The sequence below is a fragment of the Protopterus annectens genome, chromosome 3.part0 (genome assembly GCF_019279795.1).
Source record: "Protopterus annectens isolate FY-2018-M chromosome 3.part0, PAN1.0, whole genome shotgun sequence".
NCBI classification, from domain to species: Eukaryota; Metazoa; Chordata; order Ceratodontiformes; family Protopteridae; genus Protopterus; species Protopterus annectens.
In genome coordinates, this window is record NC_056731.1 from 313,601,200 (window position 1) to 313,614,748 (window position 13,549).

At 39.2% G+C, this 13,549-nt stretch overlaps 1 protein-coding gene across 1 annotated transcript in view; it reads left to right on the forward strand.

Moving 5' to 3' along the window:
• The window catches only part of UBE3C (ubiquitin protein ligase E3C), a 2,314,788-nt gene that overhangs the window by 1,500,123 nt on the left and 801,116 nt on the right, over positions 1 to 13,549 (forward strand). The window contains exon 18 of the mRNA XM_044064789.1: positions 4,055 to 4,187. Within this exon, the coding sequence (XP_043920724.1) occupies positions 4,055 to 4,187 (133 nt within the window). The remainder of the gene's footprint in view (positions 1 to 4,054; positions 4,188 to 13,549) is intronic.

Sequence of the window (13,549 nt, forward strand, 5' to 3'; positions counted from 1 at the left end):
TCTCTAGTGGGTGGGCTTGGTCACTGCATATCCAGATTTCATATGTGTGGGTGTACCTGAACACGCCAGCAGCACACACACAGACAAACACACATTATTTTTATGTATGTGTGTGTGTGTACACACACACATGGATCCCTATCAGATGGCAGAGTTTTCAGAAACTCAAAATTCATATGGTCAATACCATATGATTGAGTTTCTGAAACTTAAAGGTTTTGAATGGAGATTGCGGTACAGTGCAGAATGGGAAATTTACCCTTTTGCTCACTGTAGTGCGATGTAGGAGTTGGTATATTTAATTTGCAGGGGGTGTGGGGGTGCAGGGGGGCTTGCCCCTCCCCCCCAGCAAAAAGTTTTAAAAAAGGTAGATTTTTGTGTTTTTTTGGATGTTTGAGTTTTCGGAAACAGGATCATATGGTCTTGAACATATGAATTTCAAGTTTCTGAAAACTTGATCATCTGATAGGGATCCATCCATACATGTGTTTGTGTATATGTATGTATGTATGTATACACATATAAATATATACCCACATGCAAATACATACACACACACACACACACACACACACACACACACACACACACACACACACACACACACACACATTATATATATAAAACCCCTACAGAAGATCGACAGCTCACAACACCGACACCCACATCGCCGAAACCAAAAGCCCGACACACGAAATACTGACAACAGCGCTACTGCAGAAAAAAGGAAAATAACATTTCCTTTATTCTGCTAGAAGGGGGGCTACAACCCCTGCAACCCCCCCGTAACTTTAATATACCACCTCCGAGATCGCACTACAGTGCAGGAATGGAAATATTGGTCTGTGAACGTTCATCACATTTGTTACTCTTAATGATTATTTTTATTCATTTTTTGTGATTTAGAGGTTATTATAGGAAACTTATAGCTATTTATTCATAGTATATATGTTTTGGACACATTTTTGTAAGTAAAAATTATGACTTTTTAGTTGGAGTATTTCATCTGTATGCATAAACAGGTTAAATTACCATTTTAATTGGTTAAGTGCGCCATTCTATCACTTTTATTAGTTAGAATTTGAATATGTTCTTAATGGTTGATAATTACAACAGACAATTGTGATTGGACAGGATTTATATAAATATCTTTTGCTTGTTCAGACATTTTTGTATCTGAAGAAGGGTGGAAGCCACATGAAAAGTCCTCATTTTTCTTTTATATTCTTCGATAAAATTATTTTATGACTACAGCTGTGGTGACTGCACTGGTATATTTTGGGATTTACACACACACACACACACACACACACACACACACACACACACACACACACACACACACACACACACACAAAACATACGTAAGTGTGTGTTAGATATAGATATACCCACACACACACATACATACATACATAAAATACATACTACCCCGGTAAATAAGTGTAAGTAGACAGATGATCTTTAAACTCAATTTGTTCCATTTCATTTGTTTAGTTGTTATGGACTGCTGTTTTAAGCTGTTGAAACCCTGGGTTTGTTCTATTAGGTAAGGGAAGTGTGAAGGGATTAGGGAAAGCAGCCTCTCTTTCTTTTTAAAGGAGCAGAGAAAGACTTTAAAAACATCTGTCCAGTTTAATCATCACTTGACAGAAGTTCATTATTTGTGATACAATTCAAATAGACACATCCATATGTGTATTTATTTATTCATTTGTTACCATTTGTTTACCAGGATAGTCGGACTGTGCACAAGACCCTTTTTCAGTGGATGCTCAGGGGGAAGTACTCCACACACAATATATACATTAAGTTTACAAAACTATACAGTAAGATAAAGGAGTGCATGTCTAATAAAAAAAATTCAAACAACTGTCCTGACTATTAAAAGCAAAAGAGAAAATAAATAAAATACTTTGAACATTAAGAATAGCTAAGTAGAGTTATTGCAGTATAAAAATATGTTGTTTGCATTGTACGTTACAGATATGGCTGTAGGCTTTAATCAGTGACGAGACTGAATGAGAGTGAGATCTGTGTGAGCATTCAACAGCAAACAAGTAGTGCAACTACAGTACAGTAATTTCTAGGTTTGGCCTTGTATACAACATTCAAAGATGAGTGATTTGGCTGCTGTAGGTGGGGAAAGAGGCATGAAAGGAGTACTTCAAAGGAACCAGAGAAAGGTAGAAAGTAGGTAGTTGGCTACTGAGTTGTATAATGGAGGAGTGAAGTATGGTAAAATAGCAGTAAATGGATACAGATATATTGAGATGAAACATAGAAGAACATAACTAAAGAAATTTGAAGTGTGTAGGAAAGATGATTTAATGGAAGGGTTTAGAGAAAAGGTATGGGAGAAGTTTCTGTAGAGAATTCATAGGAAAAGAGCAGATAGACAGAAAAGGGTTTATTAAAGAATGTAAGTAAGAATTAAGTATGATTGTAAATTTATGCTGTTTTTAAGGTGAAGTTTAATGAGATATGCAGTAGTAGAGGTATTAGCCTGGTGAATGGCATGAACATGATCACATTTCCACCACATGTTGTTTAAATGTTATGAGTTTGTTTTAAGGGGCGTGAGATGGAGTTCCAGATTTTGGATACATAGGAGTGCATATACACACACACTTTTAACTCTCTAGTTTGAGAGAGCGAGGGTTGTACTTGTAAACAAATAATAATTGTATAGTAACAGTGTAGTTGCCCCTTTTCTAAGCATGATAATGCCATTGAGGATGGATGCTTGCATTTGGACCTTTGTAGGAACTTTCAAAGACAGCAGAGTCAGTCCTCTGCCTTTGTTTTTGGGCCTCAGAACATATTAACATGGTCTGGTATTGCCCAGTACAGTCTGTCCCTTCTGGGTATTATTACTTGTTTAGGTAAAGTGTGCTATATACCTGAATGTGGCCAAGTGTAGTATAACCACATTCTTCTTACATTCATTTCCTTTTATTTGGTCTTTACTAGTTTCAGTGTCAGACATTTAGTGGTCTGTAATTTATGTGTACTTCTAGTTAGTATATTTGGTCCATAACCTGATTCTGCATGATGCTGTGTTGTTTCTGCACATATTCTGCCATACTCTAGACTGTCTGTCTTGATGGCTTAGTTTATCTCTTGTTAGTTAATTGTAGCTTACCACTTTGATTACCTCTGACTTATCTTCCTAGACTTGTTTTGCTGTGGATGGAACACCTGACACTAACATTTCTATACTGCTTTGTATAGCATGAGATAAAGCTTTTTTTGTTTGTTTGTTTGTTTTAGTGCCCCAATATCCTGGCAGTCCTCAAACTATTCCCCGACCATATCATTTAATTTGTGTCCCATGAGGGGAGAGCCATCCTATTAATTTTTTAACCTTGATCAGGGTCTCGTGGCCCATTAATTCAATAACCCAGATGATAACTTATCAGATTATTCATTCCTGACTCAGAAAGAGTCAGACGTGGATCCAGGCCTTCATTCTGACAGAGGTTATTCCTACCTTCTTGCCCATGGTAAACATCGCTGCTCTAGGGGGACTCCCAAAGTGTAGACCTACCCCAATCAGAGACCACGCCTTGGCTTGTGCAGTGTACACCACCTACCCTGTAGCTGCTACCTACTGTACCTCAGGTATCAAATTGAGGTCAGTGGTGCATAAGGCACACTGCCCCCCCAGGATGGGAGAGTAGGAGTCATCCAGTCATTGCCACCACCTCCCTAGTCTCTTGGTCTCTCCAGTGCCTTGAGACACTAGTTGAAGCTGAGTCATAGGTCTTTATCTGGCTGTACTTCAGGGCCATGGCAACATCAGATGAATCGTATTGCTTTAGTTTGCCTTTCCACAGTAACCATTTTTGTATGGTTTCAAGCTAACTTCATATTTTTAGGTCTGGCCTCTCTGTTTTATTCACCATATCCATATTATGTACATAAAGTTGTTTAAGGAGCAAAAAAGGTAAATGAAACCTAGAAAATACAAGATAATTCTTCAAACCAGAAGGGCATACAGATTTTCTTGTTTTTTACTAATTTATGATTTTTTTTCTGTTTTCCTGTCTAGATCTTCCAAAGACTGATTTACGCAGACAAACAGGAAGTCCAAGGTGACGGACCATTTCTTGATGGGATTAATGTAACTATTCGTCGTAACTATATTTATGAGGATGCTTATGACAAACTCTCCCCAGAGAATGGTATGTATTTTTTCAGTGCTGTTAACCTGTCGAATTATTTTCACAAGACTGTGATTTCAATTGCTAACTGATGTATATGTGTTAAATGCACATTTACATAAATGTATAGATATTTTCATGGTACCAGAGTGTATAATATATAAAACAAGCAAGACCTTATTTTTCAAGAGGTGTGTATTATAATCATAATCTTGAGAAGACATAATTATAATCCTCACCCTTCTCAAAGAATATTCTTAAGCTCTAACATTGTGGATCCTTCTTGATAGGCTCTTGGTTGATGTATCTTGTCTACCATCCACAGCTCAGCCTTTTTTTTCAGTAATTCCTATTTGGAGAGTTAATTTTCCATTTATTTACCAGGATAGTGTGACTGGGCACAACACCCTCTTTTCAGGGATTTTGTGCGCATTGTAAAGCTCTAGCTACATACGCATACATGTTCTTAGAGCATGCCAGTTCTGTTTTTTTGTCATGCTCATAGTTGGTGCATCAGTTGTTGCTGTTGTCAGTGAAGTCCTACTTTTGCATGCCCAAACATCAGCACAACAAATATCCGTGTGACCATCAGATTAACTGCCAGGACCAGCACCAACATTGCTTGCACTTTCTTAGGGAAAGTATGGCAGTGACAGAGAGTCAATTGGTACTCTGCAGTGAAGAGTGAAGAATTTGGTGTCCTACTTTCATGACCAGGTGCATGCAGGTCTTGCAGTCATTTCTACCCCATTTCCATCATACCCACCCTTGGAAAAATGGTTGAAAAAAATCATATGGAACCAACCTAGCATTCACCTGTAAAAATACCACATGCTGTTCATTAAACAGCATGGTTTCTGGGCTGATAGGAGCACAATAACTACTATATGGAACCTATTTATATTAACTAACATGGATAAAGGAAATCTTACTGGAGCTCTGATTCAGTGGTTGTATCTTCTGCTTTCCTCAACTGATGGGTCTTTAGATCTGATTTGATCCAACAACAGCCTCTCTACACACTTTTGGAACCAATGATTAGGCTCCTCCCTGTACCCATAACCCCCTCTTGTGTACCAAATTACCTAAGATCTTCCTTGCTATTTGAACGATACAGATACAGATCTCCTAGCTCAGAGTTGTGAAAGGAGTTTTCCATACAATGTGGTTAGATAAGTGAAATATTTTTATAGCCTTTTAGCATAGGCTTCTTATTTGTCTGTCTTCCTCTATGTGTTGACCTTTCTTTCTCCTCCTCCTTAGCTGTTGTGATGGTACTGTTACTTGAACAGCAGTGTTATTCCTGAGTACTTTTTCGTTGTTAGGGTTTTTTTCTGGGGTCATTTAGTGACCTTTTGTCTTTGTTTCAGGATATCAGACAAGATGTCCAGTTTTAACTAGTGCATCTCTTGTAGGCATAAGATCCATGTCCAAGATGCACACTGTATGTGTATGTATTGAATGGGAGCCACACACATTGAGGCAGATTAGTCAGACTGCTCTGTCTATGGGGCCAGAGCATTATCTGATAGGAGATTGAAACTTGCCTTGAAGGGGCTTCTCCCTGCCATAGCAGGGGAAGGTAACCCCTGTCAATCTTTGTCTTCTTCCTCATCTGCCAAGAAGTCTTTAGAAAAGGGCAAAGGGGAGAAGATAAAGGAAAAGAACAGAGAATGTAAAAAAGAAAAGCATAGGAATTAAGAGGGTAGAAAGCACTGCCCTGGTTCAACAAGTCTGTTGGGCCTGGCTCCAAAAGTCTCCAAGCCATCAGTTTCATCCTCAGTGTCAGAACCTGTTATGATTACATCTCCAAGTCCTCCCTTTCCTGAAACCAGGTTCTCTCAGGAGCCTCTTATACCAGGCTATGATCTCTCTTTTTACAGGATAAATCCTTTCAATGGGTTTCTAGGCCTCATCCTATGGCATGTTTGAAATCGTTGCGGTATGCTGGGAACCTGTCTGAAACAGATGTGCACAGGAAGAGGAGGAAGTTCCTGAGGATCCAGATCCAGCTGGATGTCCTTTTGGTTTTGACTGCTGTCGGAGGTTTAGCAGCTGTCCGTCCCTCTCCCATGATTGTGACTTGTTCTGTGATCAGACCTTTAGATTAAGTGACCATGGATCTGAGTGTGCACCAAGGATTGCCTGGGTTTCTTCCACTGTGTCTTTGACTTGATTAACTACAACTGCCTCGGATATATCTACAGGTCTTGGAGCCAAGGGGTTGGTGCTGACACCTGGGGGTTGAGGTTGACTCTAAAGCTTTCAGATCTCTCTCTTCCCCTTAGCACTAGGTTCTCTGAGCTTGCCATTGTTGGGTTTGTTATAACCTATAGGGACTGCTTCGGGTCCTGTTTTGGTGTCTTCATTCGAGGCCTTCAAGAGAGTCCCTCTCTCATTCTAGGGAGCAGACAGCATTTCCTCACTTAGAACACCCTCTGAGTCTGCTGGTTTCCTTGTGTCTTCTCTTCTTTTTTCCTGCATGTCAGGATAAACAGCCCCTGAAGGTCTCAAGATAGAACAGGTTGTGGACTCCCCATCGCATCTTTCCCCACAGCATCCCACTTAGAGAAGTATACCATAACCATGCATGCAAAAGGAGGCACATGGACTCTCCCAGGAGTCTCTTACTGAAGATACTGATCACAATGAGGGGGAGGGATTCTCTAGATTCCCTCTTGAAGACTTGGGGAGATACTGGAGTTATTGGGAAAGAAGGGGGAGGATGTTCACTGAAACACCCCTCCCAGGAAGAATCCATATTCCTCAAGGCTGTTGGGGCTGGTCCGTGTACTTCTTGGGTGGTCCCTCCTGCTGACAAACTGGTAGACTTGGTTTCTAGGCAGGCTTGGAAGAAACAAGATATGGTTGAACCAGTCCCATGTAAGCCCAATAAAATATTAGTTTCTTCAAATGATAGGCCCTTCTAGAGCAAGGGTACTGCTGTGAATTCCATGATGGCAGCAGCAGTCACCAACAAAAAGCTTGTTGAGGAGAGCTGTACTGTCCAGTTCCCCTAACAAGGAGTCCAGGGCATTTGACAGGTTTGGAAAGTTGGTGTTCACTTCATCTATCTTTGCTGCAGCTTTGTTCCCATCTGGGGATCACAACTTGGCAAAGTCAAAATTACAGCCGATCCAGACAATCGAGTTCATTGGGACCCATCTGGATATCACTTTGCAGACAGCCAAACTGCCGAACTCAAGGAATCCCACCCTTTGACAACAGGCATTGACATTTATTTCCTATCAGAAACCCCCAGCCAGGTGCGCGTTACATTTGCTGTGGTCAATGGCAGCCTTTATCACTCAAGTCTTTCAGGATAGTTTTTAAATGAGAGTTTTACATTGGAACTTGCCAGTTCATTTGGTTGAGACGACCTTAACCGATGCAGCTTTTCATTTGCCACTCCAGCATTTGCCGAAGTCATGTTCAATGTTGGTTTCATTACCCCCAGTTTCACAAGGTCAACTATGGTTTCCACCATCTCCTCAAGTGACAGTGACCCCAGATGCTTTGAAATTTGGGTGGGGGGTATTTCATAGGAAAGACAGTCCAAGACACCTGGTCCCCCACAAAGGCCAGTCTACACATCAATGTCTTTGAGATGAGGGCAGTCCTCCTGGCATTGCAGGCTTTTCAGGACTCCCTCCTCAGGAGGATAAATTGACAATTTGTCAGTGGTTTAGTACATCAACAAGCTGGGGGGGGGGGTCATGCTGTAACCCACTGTGTCTAGAGGTGATGATGGTTTGGCAGTGGGTGATGTCTTTCCACTGCTTTCTGATAGTGTTGTACATCTCAGAGAGATCTAGTATGTTGGCAGACAAACTTAGCAGGTCCATTCTTCTTGTTCCTCATGAGTGGTCCCTCAATCAATGATGGTGGATCAGATTTTCAGCTGCTGAGACCAACCTTGCTGCAACCTATTTGTCACTCCATCCAACACCAAGTGCAGCAGTTAATTTCCCATGATCCACTGGGAGGGAGAGTCCCCGAGGGATGTTGTTGTCCACACTTAGCCCCAGGTCTTCTATATGCATGTCATCATACTCCTTCTCATACCAAAGTTCCTACAGAACACTATGTGTGGAGCAAGGCAAAATTGATCCTCATTGCCCCCTTTTGGCCTCAACAGATTTTGTTCCCCTGTCTTTGGCCTCATTTGATGCACTCACTATGAGTGCTGGACCCTATTACAGACCTACTCTCTCACCAGTCTGGAATGCCTTATCACGACTTAACCCTTAAGTTGACTGCATGGTTTCTCCAGTTCTGATATGCTAGACAGTCTAAGCTTTTTACAGGTTGTACATATACTAATATGTAAAATACATAGAAGTAAATGGGAGTTTAATACTTGAGCAACTAGCAGGGATATAGATCCTTTTTCTATGCTTCTTCCTGTCATTTAAGATTTCCTGGCTGGTCTTTTTCTCAACAGGGTTAGATATTCCACCATTAAAGTTCAAATGACTGCCATTTCAAATTTCCACATGGGTAAAAAGCAGACTCCTATTGCTGCTTTCAAGTCGTCTAAAGCCTTCATAAGGAGCACATTGTTTCTTCGTCTTGCCTTAAGGTATCCTGTTCCACCTTAGGACATTACATTCTCCTTCAGGCATTGACAGTGCCACTTTTTTAACCTGCAAATACTGTTGAATTTGAAATATCTGTTTTGTAAGACACTTTCTGGTGATAGTTACCTGTTCTTGAAACCTCTGTATTCTACAAAGTCAGGGTCTCACTTAGAACTAACCCAAAATGACCAGCAGAGGAAAAAGATAAAATAAAAAAACAATGCCAGATGATCCAAACGAGTTTAATGAAATAATGTAGCACCTCGGACAAGATGCCTTTCAAGAGTTGTATTAACCATTACAAAAACATATTTAAATACACCATACATAACAAGAATCAATTAACATAATTAAATAATTATCCAATAAAATTATTAATTTCCAGTTAAAATCAACATTCAAACCCTTAGGAGCCAGTGTTCCAAACTTCAAAATGAAAACTGCTTTATTATAAAGTAACTGTTTTTTTAAAACCATGCCATGGAAAATTTTAACTTTCTCTAAAATGCTACCCCTTAAACAACTGCCATCCCCACCATGGCATAAATCAAAATGAACTGCCAAAAGACTTTCTGCCTTTTTATTTTTAATGTCCCTTAAATGTTTTTGTAACCTTACCCTAAATGTTCTCTTTGTTTCACCCACATAAAACAAATTAGTCGCATTTTAATATATATATATATATATATATATATATATATATATATGTACATCACCTTGTGTATTGCAACTAAAAATTCACTAGGTGTAAAATAAATATTGGTACAAGTAAAAACCTGCACAGTGTGGCTACAAATTGAACAATGTCCACACGGTATTAACCCCAAATTCAAGTGCTGTATAACCCGTGACACCTCTGGTAACAAAAAAACTACTATGTACAATCATGTCCTTCATACTTCTGCCTCTTCTAAAAGACAAAACAGGCCTATTAGGTAAAAGTTTTGTCTTTTAAGAGAAAATTCCAGTCATACATAATATCTATTACTTTATCAGTAAACAAATTATATGTTGTTACAAAATACATTTTCTGAGATGAACTACCTAAATTACTATTTATATTTATGTTAGACCTAGTTTTATCTCCATTCTGGAATGTTGTAATATATCGTTGTCCTGAAAACACTCTATCCATAGTTTCTTGGACAAGTTTAGCCTTGTATCCCCTCTGCTTAAACATCTTACAAGTTTTTGACAATTCAAGAACATCTTTATCATTACATAATCTATTAATACATAGAAATTCATTAAAAGGCAATGACAATTGGATGAGGAGGGTGATATCTTCTACCGTCTAAAAAGTGATTGATGTTTTCAACTTTCCTATGTATATTAGTTTTAATTATACCACTGTTGTAGCCCCACAACTCTACATCCAAAAAAAAACTTTAGCACCGATTTGAAGACCATCAAAAACCAACCTAAACATATTTCTTTGTAAGTCATCAACAAAGGACTTAACTAAGGCCTCTCCACTGACAAAAACATTAAATCATCTATAAAGCTATAATACTTGACAACATAATGTTTAAAAAATTCCAGTTTATACAACTAATCAACCTCAAAAAGTCCCATAAATAAATTGGCATTCATGGAGGCAAAAGAAGCCCCCATGGCTGTTCCTTTAATTTGATGATAGGTCTTAGCATTAAATTCAAAACGTTGTTTGTAAGACAAAAATAAAGTAGGTCAGTCACTTAATACGTCAGTGGGCTATCTCCTAAACATATTTTAATTCTTCTATTCCACACTGATGCAGGATATTTGTATATAAACTTTTAACATCTATGGTCACCCAGTACTTAGTTTCTCCACTGAAAGTGTTTTAATTTTTCCCAAAAAATCAAGTGCATCTTTTGTGTAAGAAGGTAACTTTTCTACTGCTGTTAACAAACACCCATGTAATATTATTCCCACAGTGTGCAAAACATAATTACTAGCCAACACTATGGGGCTTCTGGGAGGGTCTACTAAACTTTTGTGTACTTTTGGCAAACAATAAAAAGTTGCTGTAGTATGCCCCTCTATCGAAAATGTCTTCTCAAGATCTATTTTAGAAATATAGCCCAACCTGTAACCCCCTCTGCATCAAATCTTGAAAATTACTTAAAGCCTGCTCTTACTCTTCTAGTCTCTCTATAAACTTCGATGTTATTCAAGTTTTCATAGTACATCTTTAAGTATTGGGAAAAATTCATTATTACAGTTTTATTTCCCTTATCAGAAGGCTTAAAAATCAAATCCTCCCTAGTACTCATTTTTAAGTGCTATCCACTCACTTTTCATTAAATTATAACGCACTTAATTTCTTAGTCTAAAAAAAAACATCAAAAGCTGACTTTAGTGCAAAATTCACCATAGACGAAAAGTGCTGTAATGTCTCATAGTAAAAGGAGGAATAAACTTATTTCTGTAAACAATATTCATGGTATCTAGAGAAAAATATGCCTTCACCATTTCCAAAGCTTCACAGGATGAGTTAGAAGAAAAAAAAGTATGTTCACTATAGCAGTCTAAATCACTAATGATTCATCATTCATGTCAGCATTTGATTAACCTTCATTAGAGAAATAAAAAAGCAAATGCAACTTTCTAATAAAATGAAATATCTCTATTTTTAGCACATGCAATCTAGGCAGTACTGTGGGGATCAACTTAAATCCACAATTAAGTACAGAGACGTCTGAGTCTGTCAGTACTGTACCACATAAATTAAGAACCAAGCTATGATTAACATTGTCAATACAATCAGCAGTCACTGTAGAAGAAGTTTCAGTACCATTTCTTTTTCTTTTCGTACTGTTGTTGTTGCTTATCCCTGTTGGTATCTAGCTGACCGCATTTTCTTGCAGAGCTGTCTCTCCCTCATTCACCACAAAAATTCTCCCGAAGATAAATGCTTCGTTGAGCCTGAGGTAATGGAGGATAATCATTATCCTCCACTTCATAATCAGTAGAATTGTCTGTGCCTTCAGAAGAAGCGAAGGAGATGCAATGCCACCTTTTATCACATGCTTTTTCAAAGGAGCGCCTGCCCCCTTGCTGACGTTTTTATTAGTTCTAACTTTGAAGGCTCACTGGCTGTATTCCAAAACAACCCAAAATGACCAGCAGAGGAAAAAGATAAAATAAAAAAACACAGTGCGAGATGATTGGAGATGATCCAAACATGTTTAATGACATAACAATACACTGCAATGCCTTGGACAAACATGCTTTTCAAGATTTGTATTAACCATTACAAAAACACATATAAATACACAATACTTAAGAATCATTTAACATAATTAAATAACTATCCAATAAAATTATAATAATTTCCAGTTAAAATCAAGATTCAAACCATTAGGAACCAGTGTTCCAAACTTCAAAATGAAAACTGCTTCCTAATAAAGTGATAAAGTGATAAACTGATTTTTTAAAACCATGCCATGGTAAATTTTAACTTTCTCTAAAATACTACCTCTTAAACAGCTACCATCCCCACCATGGCATAAATCAAAATGAACTGCCAAAGGACTTTCTACCTTTTCATTTTTAATGTCCCTTAAATGTTCTTGTAACCTTGCCCTAAATGTTCTCTTTGTTTCACCCACATAAAACAAATTACAATCACATTTTAATATATATACAATACCTTGTGTATTGCAACTAAAATTTCACTAGGTGTAAAATATTAATACAAGTAAAAACCTGCACAGTGTGGCTACAAATTGAACAATGTCCACATGGTATTAACACCGACTTCAAGGGAGGGCTGTATAACCCGTGACACCTCGGGGTAACTTTTTACCTGAAGTAGTTATTAATCTGAAGTTGCTGTTTTCATTTGATCTTCAACATGTGGGAATACGGATCTGGTACAGATCCGAATCAGCCGCATTTTCAAGCATCAGATCTGAGCTCCATGCTCCTCTACTACCCATAATGCTCCTGTCTCCCTCCTCCCCTCAGATCTCATTTGCTGCGTGTCCAGTCAGCATAGTGGTCTGTTGCTCCAAGTTCTTGATAAGTGATTTTCATATATTTTTTTCTTTCCTTCTTATCTTTTAGCTTGTTTAGGACCTTTTTCTGTACTTTCATCTCCTACCTCTCTTGCGCTCAGCATCGGTTCTGTAATCCAAAATAGAAAAAAAAGGCCCCTTTCATTTCCTTTCCTTTCTTTCCCTTCCTTCTCCTCCCAATAGTAGTGTGTGTGTGTGTGTGTGTGTGTGTGTGTGTGTGTGTGTGTGTGTGTGTGTGTGTGTGTGTGTGTGTGTACGTGCCCGCATGTGCGTAGTCCGATACCATGGCAGAGACCCCCAAGCCAGGGTTTCAGAAATGAACAGAGTGTGGCCATTAGCTCCCCCTTTCAGATGGCCACACTCTGTGTGTGGTTTGTCTGGGAGTCCCACACCTAGACACCTCCTGTTAATCTACGTGGGATTCAACCCCTGTGCATTGATCGGCAGGAAGAACAAGTTGATTTTGAAGGCCCTCCTTCCTCTACCTTCCTCAGAAGCCTCTGCTTCTACTTCTGCTTCTTCCTCTGCCACGGCCTCTGGGACGCAATCTCCCACTAAGAGGACCAGGGGCAAGGAGAAGCACAAACAAAAAGAGCGAGGTAGGCCCAGGAAGCGGTCCCCTGACCGGGCTTTCTCAGCCAAGCCCCCGGCTAAGTCTCGTGCCACTACCAGCCCAGGCTCCCCTCAGTTCCTATCACTCTGCTTTTCTCCAGAGCCATAGGTTTCTTGGGGCCAATCCCCTTTATCAGCCTTTCTCTGGTGCCTTTTCAGGCCCCTATCTGTGGCTTCCTCTGTCCGG